Raw genomic sequence first — 15,025 nt, 5'->3', positions numbered from 1 at the left:
CCCCTTCCCCGTGGAAATTGTGTTTCACTGCCTGACGGCTTGCTCGTGTTGCAGCCAGAAAACCTGACAGCTCTTCATAACAACACACACTTACATAACACTTACATAACCCGTAAAGTAGCGCAGCCTCTGTAAATCAATAGCATGTCTTAGATTGCAGGCTGTAAACATTCAAATTCTGAAGCATTTCTAGAAAATTAACAGTAGGAAGTTAATCATTTTTCATTTTATATTCCTAAATTTGATCCCACTGTCTTTAACGGTACAACGTTTAGCTCATCACAATTTGGATTATGGACAAATGTTTGCTTTCTAAATACTTTCAAATATTATACACTATAATTTAAAATGCTATTTACAAAATTTCTAAATGGGAGATATTAAAGGTTTTGGTTTTCTGTAAAGAATGTACACATAAAAGACACATTCCCTGAACTATCAGAATTTTTCTAATGTGGTTTAGTAATTTCTCTCACATACAGTTAATATGGTTTATATACCATATGTCAGTCACTGTAACAATACTGAAAGAGTGCTGAGTAGGAGAAGACAATGTGTCTGTCAACTTGACACCACAGAGGATGGAAATGGTATTTGAGGTTGTGGGAGAAAGGACTTTATGTCTTTGATTTACTTTCATATTTAATAATATGGAATACCAGTTCCCCCCGACCTCCTGCTGCATGTTTGTGTGTCTGTTTCCTGGTTGCTGACGCTGCTGTAGCTCTAGTAATAGTTAAAATAAAAAGGCTTTTATCATATCCACCCACCATTCCTCCCTGACAAATGTGGAAATGGCTGTTTGTTCCTTTACATCATCACAACAGTATTTTGTAATTTGGTCGGCAGATCAGCGAGATAATACCAAACGTCGGCCTGTTGACGGTCCTGACGTGCTCAAAAATGCAGTTCAGGCTCCACCTTGTGGAATTAGTTTGTCATCTAATTTTCACACCAAAGCAAAAATCCTCCTTATATGCTGCCTTTAGGAAACCAAACTGAGAATAAGTTACAATTTAATAGACGTATAGAACTGCCCATGTGAAATCAATCATTAAAATATCAAGCATTTTATCCTGTGTGATAAACAGCATAGAGTTTGAGGAGAAAAGAAGTCTTGAAAGTTGCTTTAATAAAAATGTCTATATGAACAATTAAAGGGGCTGCTATTAGTGACGAATTAAAACTCAACTCTGTAGTTCCTCTCAGGTTCTTTCAGTTCATTGTTTTGGTTTTACTGAACACTACCTGCTCAGCATCAAGCAGTAAAATGACAACATTATCAGCTTGTGAACACAGTGGAGCATTTAGCAGCTACAGAGTCTGCTATTTTTTATCAAGAGTTGATGAAACCTGACCAGAGATATTAATTACAGTGTAATATGGTAATAATATGACAATTTTATGTTTACAACTTGTTTATGTTGCCCCCATGTGGACAAATAAATTGCCTTTGTGTTTATGCCTAATGAACACTATTTGATTTCATATGATTGAACTCTATTCTTTCTGTTGACTTATTTGTACTTCATGCTGACTGCGGTGAAGCCAAATACAATATGAATAAAACTAATAAATAAATATTTTAAACTTTATTTCATATTGTTTGTTTTCCTTCATCTTCAATTGGTTCTCAATCCTTTCTAAAAAAGTATCTTCCACTGACTGTAAGGCCATTGATGACTGAGCCGAGGCAGAATGGGGTCTGCTGGCGGCTACTGCAGAAAACACTGACACCAGTGTGAAAAAAAAGATCAACACGCGATAAAGACTGCCTTCCAAGAACCAGAGAAATGAATGTCCTTGTTATTGAGATGCTGGCTGATAAAAGTCTAACTTTAAAACCTGACTGTGACTGGGATGACTGCGGAAGCTTAAGTGCGAGGATTCGGCCTCGATGGCTGTTCTTGTTGGAAACAGAGTGTGCACTGTGAGACTGATTTCTCTTCAGGCTCAAAACACTTGGTGAGCACTAATCAAAGATCAGGCTGACCTTAAAGAGGAGGTTGAAAAGCCTCCATTCATCCAGCCCCGTGGAGGACTAACTGAGGTCAAGAGGCTTTCAAGAGAACCTGATGCAGAAACTCATCAGCTATATCAAACTGTACTGTACAGAGACAACATGTTACTGGTGTTAGATCATTTAAATAACTGTTTTATTAATCATTATAGATGTGTGACTGGACAGTTTGCAGTTCACACAATTGCAGATAGGGCTTTTTTATGTTATCCTAATACACGACACCAGACGACCTTATGCTTATCAGGTTTAATTAACAGAATGAACAGTACCTTGATGCATTTTTGTTAAAGGTTTAAATTGTGCTACAACTTCATACATCAAGTAGAACAAAAGCTTGTACTACCAATCGCCTTTATTCCTGAATTTATAGATTTACAAAAGAAGGAATTGATTGTGGCTAATAGTATTAAATTGAATTAACCTTAAGCAGCAGAAAATACTTATTTACAACGACACAAATGTTTCAGCACTGTATTGCACATGAAAATTGGTTTATGAATGGATTACAGCACATATTCATGCGTTAGTTGCAGGCCAACATTTTGTCATGATCTCTTTCTCTTGTCTTGCCTCTTCTAAGTGTTTTCTGTGTTCCCAGCCCTCCTGACTCGTGTGGTCTGGCTGTCTGTTAGTATGTAATGTGTGTGTGTGTGTGTGTGTGTGTGTGTGTGTGTGTGTGTGTGTGTGTGTGTGTGTGTGTGTGTGTGTGTGTGTGTGTGTGTGTGTGTGTGTTTGAGGGCGTGGCTTCTCCTGCTCCTGAGCTCACAGCAGGTACACCTGAGTCTCATCATCTAATCATCTGCTGCAGTATATCAACCCTGGCTTTCCTCCCAGTGTTTACTAGATTGTTCATTCAACTACAGAGATAGCTACGGTCTCATGCCTTAAAGGTGTTTGTTTTTGTATTTCTTAATTTTTTGGCTCTGAATTTATCCATCCATCCATCATCCTTTCTGCATATCAGGCACTGGGTCGCATGGACTAAGCGGGGTCTGAAAGACTTCTCTCTCCCCAGTCATGTTTTTCCAGCTCTTCCTGGAGGACCCCGAGGAGTCCCCAGGCCAGATGAGGCCTGAGATAAAACAGTCCAATGCATTCCAAGTTTCCATTCCCCAAAGCCAAAATGATCAGTTCACCTGACACTTTCAGCTGTGTGTGAGTGTGTGTCCTGTTGAGGAGGAGCAGCAGCTGAACACTAAGGAACTCCAGGACCACAGAACTCTCTAGGAGGTCCTGAAGTAGTATGTAGGAGCTATTTATTTGTTGTTAGGATTTAGTTGTTAGATTTTCTAATTTGGGTAGCCTTTTTAATTGCTATTTGTTTTGTCTAATTATTTTGGTTGCTTTGATTACATTACATTACAGTCATTTAGCAGATGCTTTTACCCAAAGCGTCTTACAATAAGTGTATTCAACATAGGTATTCAAGAGAACTACTAGTCACCAGAAGTCATAAGTGCATCTCCTTTCTTAAACAAGCATCTAAGAGCATAAACCAGAGCAAATTGGTTGCTTTGATGTATTTATATTTTGCATAATTAGCATATAGTTTTGTTTTGTTTATGAATTGGGTAACACCATGGGCACCTGCAGGTATATATATGAGTATAGGACCAGCATGCACGGGGTCTGGCTCTTTTTTTTTTAACATGAGCAGGAGAGGCAGAGAGAGGCATCATTTCTGTGTACTTTTGTTTGCCTGCTTGTTTTTTGATAAATACATTATAATAAACAAAGAAACTTTGCGTGAGCAATGGACTCCTAACTGCATATATACTACATTCCACTCAGACTACTCCAATCAGAGGGTCGGTGGTTCGATATCCGGCTTCGGCAGTCGATGTGTCCTTGGGCAAGACACTTAACCCAAAGTTGCTCCCGAAGGCTTGCCATCGGTGTGGACTGGATGTGAATGAATGAATGTTAGTTAGAGTCTGATGGTGGCACCTTGCATGGTAGCCTGTCATCAGTGTGTGAATGGGTGAATGATATGTAATATACTACTGATTGTAAGTCGCTTTGGATAAAAGCGTCTGCTAAATGACTGTAACGTAATGTAATGTAATGTACATACCCATGATGTATCAGTGGCCCTTTGATTCAGGTTTGATTTCAATTTTTCCGACAAATGGTCACTACACAGTATTCCGTAACATAAAAAGCATTGTGTAGAGGAGCTTATGACAACTTATTGCTGAGGTGCTTGTTGAAAACTCAATAACTTTTTATTTAACTTAATACTATTATTAGATATGATTTTGACATTCAAACTAAGTTTCAACATCCTGTGGAACTTTAACACAAATAATTTGGCTTTTTTAACAGGTTCAACTGGATTTTATTCAAGCTGGTGGTGGTTTCCACAGTTACCGTGGGGGACGAGGGGGGGCAGGTTCCCTTTAGGCGATCTACCAAGCAGGGAATAATGATCACCATGTTTATACCAGCCTTATGCCATCATAATATAAAATGTTCCCCTTTTTCTACTACTATTAGAAGCTGAACATATACCACACTGCTCACACTCACCATTAAAGGGTGTGTAGACATGGAATTGCAGAGCATACACTCCACATACAAATCAAGATCTACAAGGCTCACAACAATACTGTTTGGCAGATTAGAGCCAACCAACATTACCACATTCCACTGGCAAGATTTCCGTTTGGGTTTCTATTACAATAACAGTTAGTCTAATTACCTGTCACAAATGTTTCCTTATTCCAACGTGCGTAATGTGTATTATACAATTATATTGCAATATTTAGATGTTATTGTTATTGTTTTGTCTGTTTGTGATCATCGGGCAGTGAACACTGGGGTTTGAATGTATAGTGACTGAGAATTATTGTACCCTACACAGTGGACTCAAAGTATTCTACAATCAAACTTATCACTATTCCAAACCGCACAATTTAATTGTGACAAGTTGAGAAGCAAGTGCACAATATTTTCTGTTTCATCGCTACTTCAAATTATTAGGCCTTGTCCAAACACAAACCAACAGAATGACATCTCATCTTTGCAGGAAAATGTGACTCAACAAATGTGACTTGCAGAATACCAAAAAGTATGAATACATTCACACCAGACCAAAGAGTTCCTCTGTCAACAGTTACACTGATTTCTTTAATGAACTTCCTGTTTGGAATTACTTGTAAAGTTCAACAAGTGACGTAAGAAAAGTACATTATCAGTTATTTAGTGTGGGTAAGTGAATACATTTTCTCGATGTTAAGTTTTTATAATTCTACCCCTCTGCATTTTAGAGTGAAATATTGTACTTTTTTTTTATCCACCAGCGCATGTATTTAAGAACAAAATCTATGTGTTATTTTTCACAGGAATATTTTACTGAAAAAAACACTATCAGTTCATGGAATATGATGCATTTCTATATATTTAACTACCCAACAATAAATTAAGCAGAAAATATTAGCTTCAACTCGACCAGCTACAACATTATAGTACTGTTCCCATAATGCATTAATAAAGATGCAATAATATTCTACATTAAGAGCAGCCTACTTTTCATATTTTGGGTACAAGTTGTTTTTCTCAAGTATTTTTTCTTAATATTTTTTTAGTAATCATCATTAAAGCTAGGGTGGGCGATTTTGGAGAAAACAGCCGTTGAGATTCTGTCGCGTGCTCTCTGGCCTCTCCCTGCCACGCTACCTGCTGTAGCTCCTCCCACCGAACGTCAGTTATGCGCGTTCATGTGAATTCAGTTACATTGATAGGAAGACGAAACACGCAGGGACGCACCAACGTCGTTGCCAAGGTGACCGGACAGTCCCACAGCCAATAAGAACGGAGAATCGGAGCCTCGCTCTGATTGGTCAAAGTGTACATGAGCGGTGGCAATTTTTGGGTGCGGCCCACAGAGGCAGGGGAGAGCAAAGTTATGAGCAGTATTCTCAGAGCACTTCACCTACATATAGCTGACTGGCTATTAGGACAGTTTTGCCAAATATTACAGTAAAGAAATTACCCACCCTAGCTTTAATATAAAGCCAAAAGAAATCGGCTGGCGGAAGCTTTGAGTTATATGACCTTTTTTTTTTTTTTTTTTTGACCCGCTCTTATTCTGAAAAACTCGGATCGGAAGTGTTGTTCTTGTTCTGCAAAGCGGAGACACCTCTCCGTCCGCAGTGTCGGACTGGACCGGTCGTGATGATGACGCGGGCTGCGGCGCTGCTGCTCGGACTCGTGGTCTCGTACCGGGCAGAGTTCACCCCCCCACCGTGAATATCAGTCTGGATGAAGACCCAGAGGTGCGCTGGGATCCTCTGGTCAAAGTCTTTGACGTAGACTACCTGAGGAAAGCCGCCGCTGAGGTCATTGAGTAAGTTTCAGAGTACTACATTGTATTACTGCTAGAAAGTACGTTACTCATTACGATGTAATAATAAAGTTTATCATCTTGCAAAACACTTAGTAACGAGTAACTCGGTGCATAACTATCGTATTTCAATATTAACGTTATGCGAGTGATAAAAAAAATCGGTTTATCAGGAACAAATTATAAACATTCTTAGTTAACAGACAGCGCATAAGTGTAATTGTATGTACAAATTAATAAATAAATACGGAGCTAGGGGAGGGGGGATAATATTTTGAGAAGAAACTCTGAATTTACAGGATTAAAATCGCTTATTCTCTGAGATTAAAGTTGCAGAACTGCGAGAAAAAAAAAATGACAAAAATGTACCACTTTTTAAAGTCATACATTTATAACACAAAAATCCGAAAAGTGGTGGAGTTGTTGTAACGCCAAACATGTGAATTGTGTTCCTCCCTAAGTAGTGTTATTGTGGTAAGAACGGCCGCTGAGCAGGGCAAAGGTCCTGAAAGATAGATACCCGTTTTCTTTTGATGTTCTGTCTATGTCCTCATATTGTGGAAGTTACAGGAATGGAGAAACCAACAACTTCTGTCTTTAATTTCACCAGAGGCACTAAAGAAAGCAAACGGCACTGAGAGTTAGTTTCCTGTTTTTGTGTCACCTTGGAGACTAGAGGCAGGTCCTGAGTCTATTAAACTATTGAACATACATTTAGACCCATTCTCTTGCTCCATAGTTACCAATGAACATATCTGACCAAATATCGTACGGACTTTCTGACACTAAAAGTGAATTTTCAAACTTTGCTTTCTTCGATTCCTTTCTCAGTCTCAGCAACACAGTATCCGGCAACTAACGTCTGCGAACGCCCTAGCTAACTGATTTTCGTAAAGCCGAATATTGTCTGTTAGCTGTGTAAATATCTGATGTTAGCAAAAGATTATATAAAGACATGCAGATCTAACTCTAGTCCTAGTCCCAGCCATGGGCGATGCGAGCGGAGGAGTAGACGAGAGGAGAGAGGCTTGAGGCAACAGCAATTAAGAAATGCGACATCCTCACCTTGGACGGTCATTTTAAAGCGACATCAATTAAATATGATGTATGGCACAGTTTTTTCTTATTTTATCGTCCTTCAGATGAGCATAACGGTGTTCATGACGACTTATAGATTTACTATATAAAAAAATTCAATTTCCCAACGTGGCATAATGTGACAAGAACGACTGGATGTCACGCATTTTTATTCAACACACACATAGGTTATATGTAATGAAGATTTCATATATCTTTATTGTGTATAGCACTACAAATGCTTGTATGATACGTATATAAAATAAAGAGGATGTTTCCTCGCCCATAAATCCTCGTTCAAGCCTCCCCGATCCGAAATGAGAAAGACCGATTATTAAAGCATGCGCACTAGTGTCTCCTTTAAGCCCGCCTCCGAGCCCTCGGTCCAGCCTTGTTCTCGGGTTCGATCACATGAACAGAGGAAGGAGAACAACTCTTGATTGGGCTATTAGTATTTATTATTTAACAACTTTTGGGACCTAACGATTTATATGAGGGCTATTCACGTGTAAGTACCGGGAAGTTGATTATACTAAAAAGTTCCGCTGAGTTACAGACGTCTCTTTTCCCATTGTATGTCTATGAGAAAAAGTATTTTTGGGCCTCGTGGCATCACATGTTGGACCCAGAAATTATAATTCCACTGTTTGGCCACAATGTGAATTAATGTGGAATGAGCTTCAAAGCCCAGCTCTCTTCCTGAGGGCTTGGACAGCGCACGGAGAGTCAGCTTCCTGTTTCTGTGTCATGTTGGTTTCAGATATTTTGAAAAGAGTATCTTTGACATTACTCCAGAACATTGCATTGCCATAGTTACATGAAGGTGCTTTTTAGGGGCTGTGCCCAACTGTCACTGAGTCAGTTTGAAGGAAAAACAACACAGAAAAGGCGCATGACCTTAACAATCTCTCACTAATCTGCTGACCACAGATTGTAGTAGTATAGTTTCATTTTGTTATTACATTATTAGTGGTGGTTAAACTAAGAGGAAGGTGAACCGTAATAACTAGGGACCTAACCACAAATAGTTTAAAAAAACATTCTGATTGAAAGCTAAAATGCTAACATTATGCTTTATTTATATTAACACATAATGGCAGCCTTCAATCAGCAGTGAACTAACTTCTGCACGGTTTTATTGTGTTTATCTTCCAGTGCTGACACAGACATGTTCTCTTCTTTTTTTGTTGTTGTCAGCACTACAGTTCCTAAATGGCTTCATCAGGCAGTTAAACCTTTGGTGTTGGACCTTGAAAAGTACATTCCTCAACCTTATGCGGGGGAAATCCGTGGCTTGGCCTCACACCTTGGAAGCACTTCAGACGTCATAATTCTCAACTTTGCCTATGAAGTATCTGCGTATGTATGATTTTAAACCTCATTACACCTTTATAATAGAAACTTGTGTACAACGCCTCACAAGTTTGCTGGATTAAACGTCAACGCCTTCTCATGCTACTTTGCAACTGTGTGCATCCCTAGATTTTGCACTAGCATCGTAGCTCAGGACAAAAACGGCCACGTGTACCACGGCAGGAACCTTGATTATCCACATCCTGTTCTAAGGAATCTGACTGTCAACGTAATTTTCCTCAAAAATGGAAAGGTACAGTATGTACACATAGCACCTGTAAACTAAATAACCTTCTGAAGTTATATTATACATTATCCATATCACCAGTCAGTACATTTCTGCAGGTGCAAAATGAAAGTCCCTGCATAGTGATACAATTCTGTCGTTGTTTCTTCGACACACCCATTCAGGAGGCATACCGAGGAACTTCCTTTGCTGGCTACATTGGCCTGTGGACAGGACAGAGTCCTAACAAGTTTACCGTCTCTGGCGACCAGAGAGGTGAGACGTGAGACATGTTTGTCCAGAAATGTTGCAAAATTCAGATTTTACTGTTCCTTTTTGTTTTCATGCGTGTGTTTGTGATCATCAGGCAGTGAACACTGGTGGAACTGGTGGAAGAATGTGGTGTCTGCTTTCATCTATCGGAGATCCCCAGTCAGTTGGCTGGTGAGGGAGGTGAGTACAGTATGTTATGAAAGTAATTATGAGGACGTTTACTGAATGAGGAACTGAAACTTTGACTGGGACTGTAACTGAAATCACTCTCTACTCATACTTTATATTAAGATGGCCATTTTGTAGTGCTGTCCAAATATATCGTGAGAATTATACACCCTTTATAGTGGACTCAAAGTATCCCACAATACATCGAGGAAAATAGTAAACAACGATGGTCACTAACCAGGCACCACGGACAAGAGGAGTGAGAGCAGCACAATAGCGACGCAAAAATAATATATTCAATGTGAGCAGAAGTTTTATGGACGATCCTATCAGCCAAAACTTATTTATATGGTACTTTTCAAAAAAGAAATTACAAAGTACATTACAAGATATAAGTGGTAGAAATATGGTGATTAAAACAATTAAAATAGTTTAAAAGTTATACAATGAGCAAAGTAGCAACATATGAGAAAAAAAGTACAATAAGTAAGTCAAATAAAAGTTAAGAGAATGCCTTTGTATACAGATCCAGGCCATAAACCCTGTGAAAGCAGTATTGTTTTTTATTTTTATTGTATTGTTTTTATTTTGCCCATATCTATTGCTTACTTTATAGTCCTCTACATAGAACTCTCTGGATAGTGTGTAGGAAGCAGTGAATGATTAAATGATTTTGGACACATTGTAGTTGTGTTTAACCTATGCAGACACTGGAGAAAGCTGAGGACTTTCAGGATGCCGTGATGCGTCTCGCCAAGATTCCCATCATCACTGGGGTGTACTACATTGTGGGTGGGGCGCGAGCAGGGGAAGGGGCCGTCATCACCAGAGACCGAAAGGGCCCCGCTGATATCTGGCCGCTGGATCCTCTGAATGGAGGGTAGGCAAAACAAAATATCTGAGGAGAATCTGGTGTATCAAAATGTGTGTTAAGTGTGACTGCGAAACCGAACCCAAACATAAAAATAGCGTGTTCCCGTTTTAGATGGTACAGAGTGGAGACAAACTTTGATCACTGGCTTCCGCCTCCAGATCCCCGACGGTGAGTCATCTCACGCGATGAATACTTCCACCATATCGTTGCTGTCGCTGTTATTATGCTCTTGTTATGTATTCATTTTGTAGAGACGCAGCCAACAAAGCACTCAATGCTACTGGCCAAGATCACATCAACATGGAGACCCTTTATCAGGCAAGTATGGACTAATAAATCAATACTTCAGGGAAACAAACATAGGTGCAAACTCGTCACCTTTCGGCGAAATTCGCCGTTTTTGATCCAAAATAGGTCATTTGTGTGATTCGTGTAGATCTGCAATAAAAAAAATAACCCATTGTGTATGTAGTGACGTGCGGTGAGGTTCGTGGCTGGTGAGGCACTGACTCTTTCAGAGTCAGATTTACAAATATATAAACCCAATAGAGTAGCTTAAATCACCATTAAATTGGCAGCTTGCACATTGACAGCACCCTGAGGGTTTCTACCTTTTCCCATTATAATTTTATCTCAAAATCAGCTCACCAATAAAAAGCAGTCTTGGGTTCAAAGTGATCACAACATTTTTATATATTTTTTTAAACAGAAGTAAAAAAAAAAAAAAAAAAAAAAAAGAACTGGCTTCATTTCTCATTTCCCTTTCCCTTGTTTGGAAAAGGATCAAAGACAAGTTAAAGGGGTTGTGAAAGTTGAAAACCATCCAAGCTGAATAGCCGCAGCTTATTTGTGTTTTACTGGAATAACATTGAAGCATATTCATTTTTATATATATATATATATTTAAAAATATATATTCCCGGGGAGCAGGACCCCCCGGATCCTTGTCACCTTTTTCATCCCTGATGAGTTTGCACCCCTGAACAAAGAACACATGATACTGAGAGATATGGCGCACAGCACATTTTAAAAGTCAGATATCATGTATGGATTTATAATCAAGTCTTGCCCTACAGGTTCTGTCGCTGTATCCAGTGTGTAATGGGTAAGGAGAACTTTATCTTTGTTTTATCTCAAGGAATCACATGACTGTTCATGTTGCTGAGATGGGTTAGCTGTGAGCACACCAGTTTCTGTCCCTTTTGCCCCCCCCCTCAGTAATAAGGTCAATAGGCCTTTGTTTGACGCCATGTTTAAGCACAAAGCAAGTACTGTATAGAAGAGCAATAGCTGAGCTTCTGTGAAAACATTGAAGGTTTTATATTTTGAGCGCATCAATTATTATTTTTATGCTTATTTTGTTACAGTTATATTTGGAAGGAAGCTTTGCATAGCTTGTTGTAATAGTTTATACATTGCATGACATATAATAGTATCTATTGTCTTCTGTGTCTATAATTCCATAGAGGTACTGTTTACACAACAATAATGAGTGCAGCAGCTCCCGAGAAGTACAAGACACTTGTCAGGCCACAGGTAATTGCATCTTTCACAGCTACATCTTAAATGCATCTATTTGTTTGTATAATATATTATAATAAGCAATGAAGGGGTGATGTCTCGCTTAAAACAAGGTCCTCTCTCACTCATCTCTTTAAAGGGCTGCCGATCAAACTGACGGGCCTTGAGCGGTCGTCAACGCACAGATTTTTGCCGCGGCGTGTTCTTGCTTGTCTGAACTTCCCAACATGGCTACATGTAGATTAACGATCACGTGGAGATTGAATAATCAACGATCACAAGGGAATTGGACTCGAGCATTATCAGGGTAACGGTGCTTTTCTGCCGCTAATAAAAAATGCTGTGATTATTTTTGACATCTTGTGTAACCAGATTTTATATGTCAAGCTCAATAAAGTTTTTACTTATTTGCTATCATCTTGAGTCAGCTGAAGAAGTGTTGAGTGACACAGCATTTCTAAATGACATTGAAAAAATGCACAAGTTGGAATAAACAAGGATGGAAAATCCCTTCTGGTACGCCATGCAGGCCTACAGGTTATATGGTAATTGTTCCTATTTAGTTCTTTCAGGTAAACCACTTCTCTGGTAAGCTCATTTGAGTTACTGACTCTTTTGTTTTTTTCTTCTATTGCGGTTCACAGTTCCCTCTTTGTTTAGCCGACACCTATTTGTGAAGGCCATTTGTTTGACTGATTATGGTCAAATGAAATAGGTTTGATCATTGATAAATTATTTTGCCATGCAGGTTATACAAGATTTGTTTTCAGAAATGAGGAGCTCACGAGCTTATACCATTAATGCACAGATGCATACATGACACTTACAGAGAATAGTTTCCAAACTAAAAAAAATATATTTATACATTTTTTATATTGGTTGCAGAAGTAAAAGTTTTGGTTTTGAACGTTAGCATAGTAATTTGGGAAGGTGAAAGACACAGAAATGTGTCTTCCAAAACAATAATGAAAACTTCCCAAAGTAATATACAACTTCCAAAACCAATGGATACACAAAATGTACCTCAAAAGTATTTCCAAAATGAATATTTTTTGGTTTTGGAATTCAGCGTACTGGATTGGGAAGGTAAAAGAAAGTTACTTTCCAAACCATAACCAGGTCTCCCATAACCAATGGGGACCTGCCCCTTTTCCACACAGAATGTTCCTAATGCATCCTAAAGTATGTTAAACATCAAAAAGAATTAGTTCCAAACTCATTATGCAATATTTCAAAATGAATGCAAAACTTTCATATTGATTTTGGAAGTTAAAGTATTTTTTTGTGAGTTGGCATGGTAATTCAGGAAGTTAAAGTATTTTTTTGTGAGTTGGCATGGTAATTCAGGAAGTGAAAGACACAGAAATGTGACTTCCAAAATAAGAATGAAAACTTCCGACAGTAATAACACGATTTCCAAAAGTGGCATTACATTACATTACAGTCATTTAGCAGACGCTTTTATCCAAAGCGACTTACAATCAGTAGTATATTACATATCATTCACCCACACATTGATGACAGGCTACCATTCATGGCAAGGTGCCACCATCAGACTCTAACATTCATGCAACATCCAGTCCACACCGATGGCAAAGCCTTCGGGAGCAACTTGGGGTTAAGTGTCTTGTATTTTGCGCAGTAAAACTCTCATTTTGTTTTCTGAAGTAAGAGTATTGGTTTTGATAGTTACTAGTAATTTTGGCGGCTGAAAGACCTTAAAATTGGTTACCAAAATCATAGCGAAACCCTCCTAAACTATGATGCCAACTTCCACAACCAATTGGTTACAGTCTTGCACATAGACCTTTTCTGACAAGTATTTCACAGATAAATTATACCTAACAAACTCAATGTGCCATGCTGCACCATGAATGCAAAACTTTCATTTTTGTTTTAGAAGTATGCATGCTAGATTGTGATGGTAAAAGCGAAAGTTACATCTCACTGACTTCCCAAAATAACATGCAGAATCCCCAAACCAGTGGGCCGTGCGATATGTAAACACAGAATATTAAAAGTATTTTACACTGAGAGATGATACCTTTGAAACTCAAAATGCCTAGCTTGCACAATGACTGCAACATTTTCATATTGGTCATGGAAGTTAAAGTATTAGTTTTGGAAGATGGCATGGTAATTACGGCAGTGAAAGACACAGAAATGTGACTTCCAAAATAGGAATGAAAACTTCCGACAGAAATAAGACGATATCCAAAAGAAATGGGGTAATGCTACCTATACACGATTGTTCCTAGTATTTATGGAAGATCGATACATAATAACTTCCAAACTCATAATGCCCTGATTCACAATAGATGAAAAAACTTTCATTTTAAATTTGTAGTAAAAGTACAGGTTTTGGCAGTCGGTATACTAGATTGGGAAGGTCATAGAAAAGTTACCATTACTGACTTTCCAAAGTAACATGCTGACCTCCAAAAACCATTGTGGCAGTGCCACTTATACACAGAGAATGTTTCTATTTGTAGCCACAAGGGACTGGTGAGTACGGCAGGTGAAATCAATGATTGATGTAATTCCCCACCCACATAACAGGACATGTAAACACAGGCATAGTCACGGCCAGCTCTTGTTGTCTGGGGTCCTACGACTTCCTGTTTGTGATGTATGCTGGTACGAAGACGTGACAGAAACGTTACTGTTGGGCTTTAACTTAACAACTTAAATTGGTAGCTTTAAACAGATTTCATACTTTTAGATTGTAGTCACAGCTTTTACATGTTGCTCATATAATCAATTTAGCCTGTCGGTTCAGACTGTGGGAGATTGCTGCATCTACAAGACAAGGGTCCCTATATATATTTTGGAATTAAGAATACTGCCTCTTAAAGTCAGCATACTTGACAGGGAAGGTGTAAGACCTTGTGGAGTGCAAACTGTAGGTAATACCCTGAATATGGATAATAACCTCATACAACCCCACTTCAAACCACCCGAACCATCCCTTGAAGGGTGCGGATGCTGACCGTAAACTGCAACATCTTTGGTACGAATTTGGCCAGGACCTTTATCCCTGCTTTCCACTTATCTCTCTACTGTCCAGAAAGCCACAAAAATGTACATCAATATTGATATTCTTTAGAGGCTTCATGGTAATCAGCATCAACCTCAAAGAAATGCATACAATTGACAGACTTTCCA

General features: G+C 38.8%; 1 protein-coding gene across 1 annotated transcript; it reads left to right on the top strand.

Moving 5' to 3' along the window:
* The first annotated feature begins 6,199 nt into the window (after positions 1-6,199).
* LOC129106009 (N-acylethanolamine-hydrolyzing acid amidase-like) lies at positions 6,200-12,277 on the top strand. Its single transcript, XM_054617305.1, is given in 12 exon segments — positions 6,200-6,257; positions 6,260-6,371; positions 8,643-8,804; positions 8,928-9,051; positions 9,210-9,300; positions 9,392-9,477; positions 10,173-10,345; positions 10,451-10,507; positions 10,591-10,657; positions 11,416-11,444; positions 11,806-11,875; positions 12,000-12,277. Coding segments are annotated over 12 exon segments (1,047 nt in total). The 3' UTR covers positions 12,018-12,277.
* Positions 12,278-15,025: the final 2,748 nt, after the last annotated feature.

This window comes from Anoplopoma fimbria, chromosome 17 (genome assembly GCF_027596085.1).
Source record: "Anoplopoma fimbria isolate UVic2021 breed Golden Eagle Sablefish chromosome 17, Afim_UVic_2022, whole genome shotgun sequence".
Classification (NCBI taxonomy): domain Eukaryota; kingdom Metazoa; phylum Chordata; class Actinopteri; order Perciformes; family Anoplopomatidae; genus Anoplopoma; species Anoplopoma fimbria.
The sequence above is the reverse complement of the archived record's forward strand: the minus strand, read 5'-3'. Positions and strand labels throughout refer to the sequence as shown.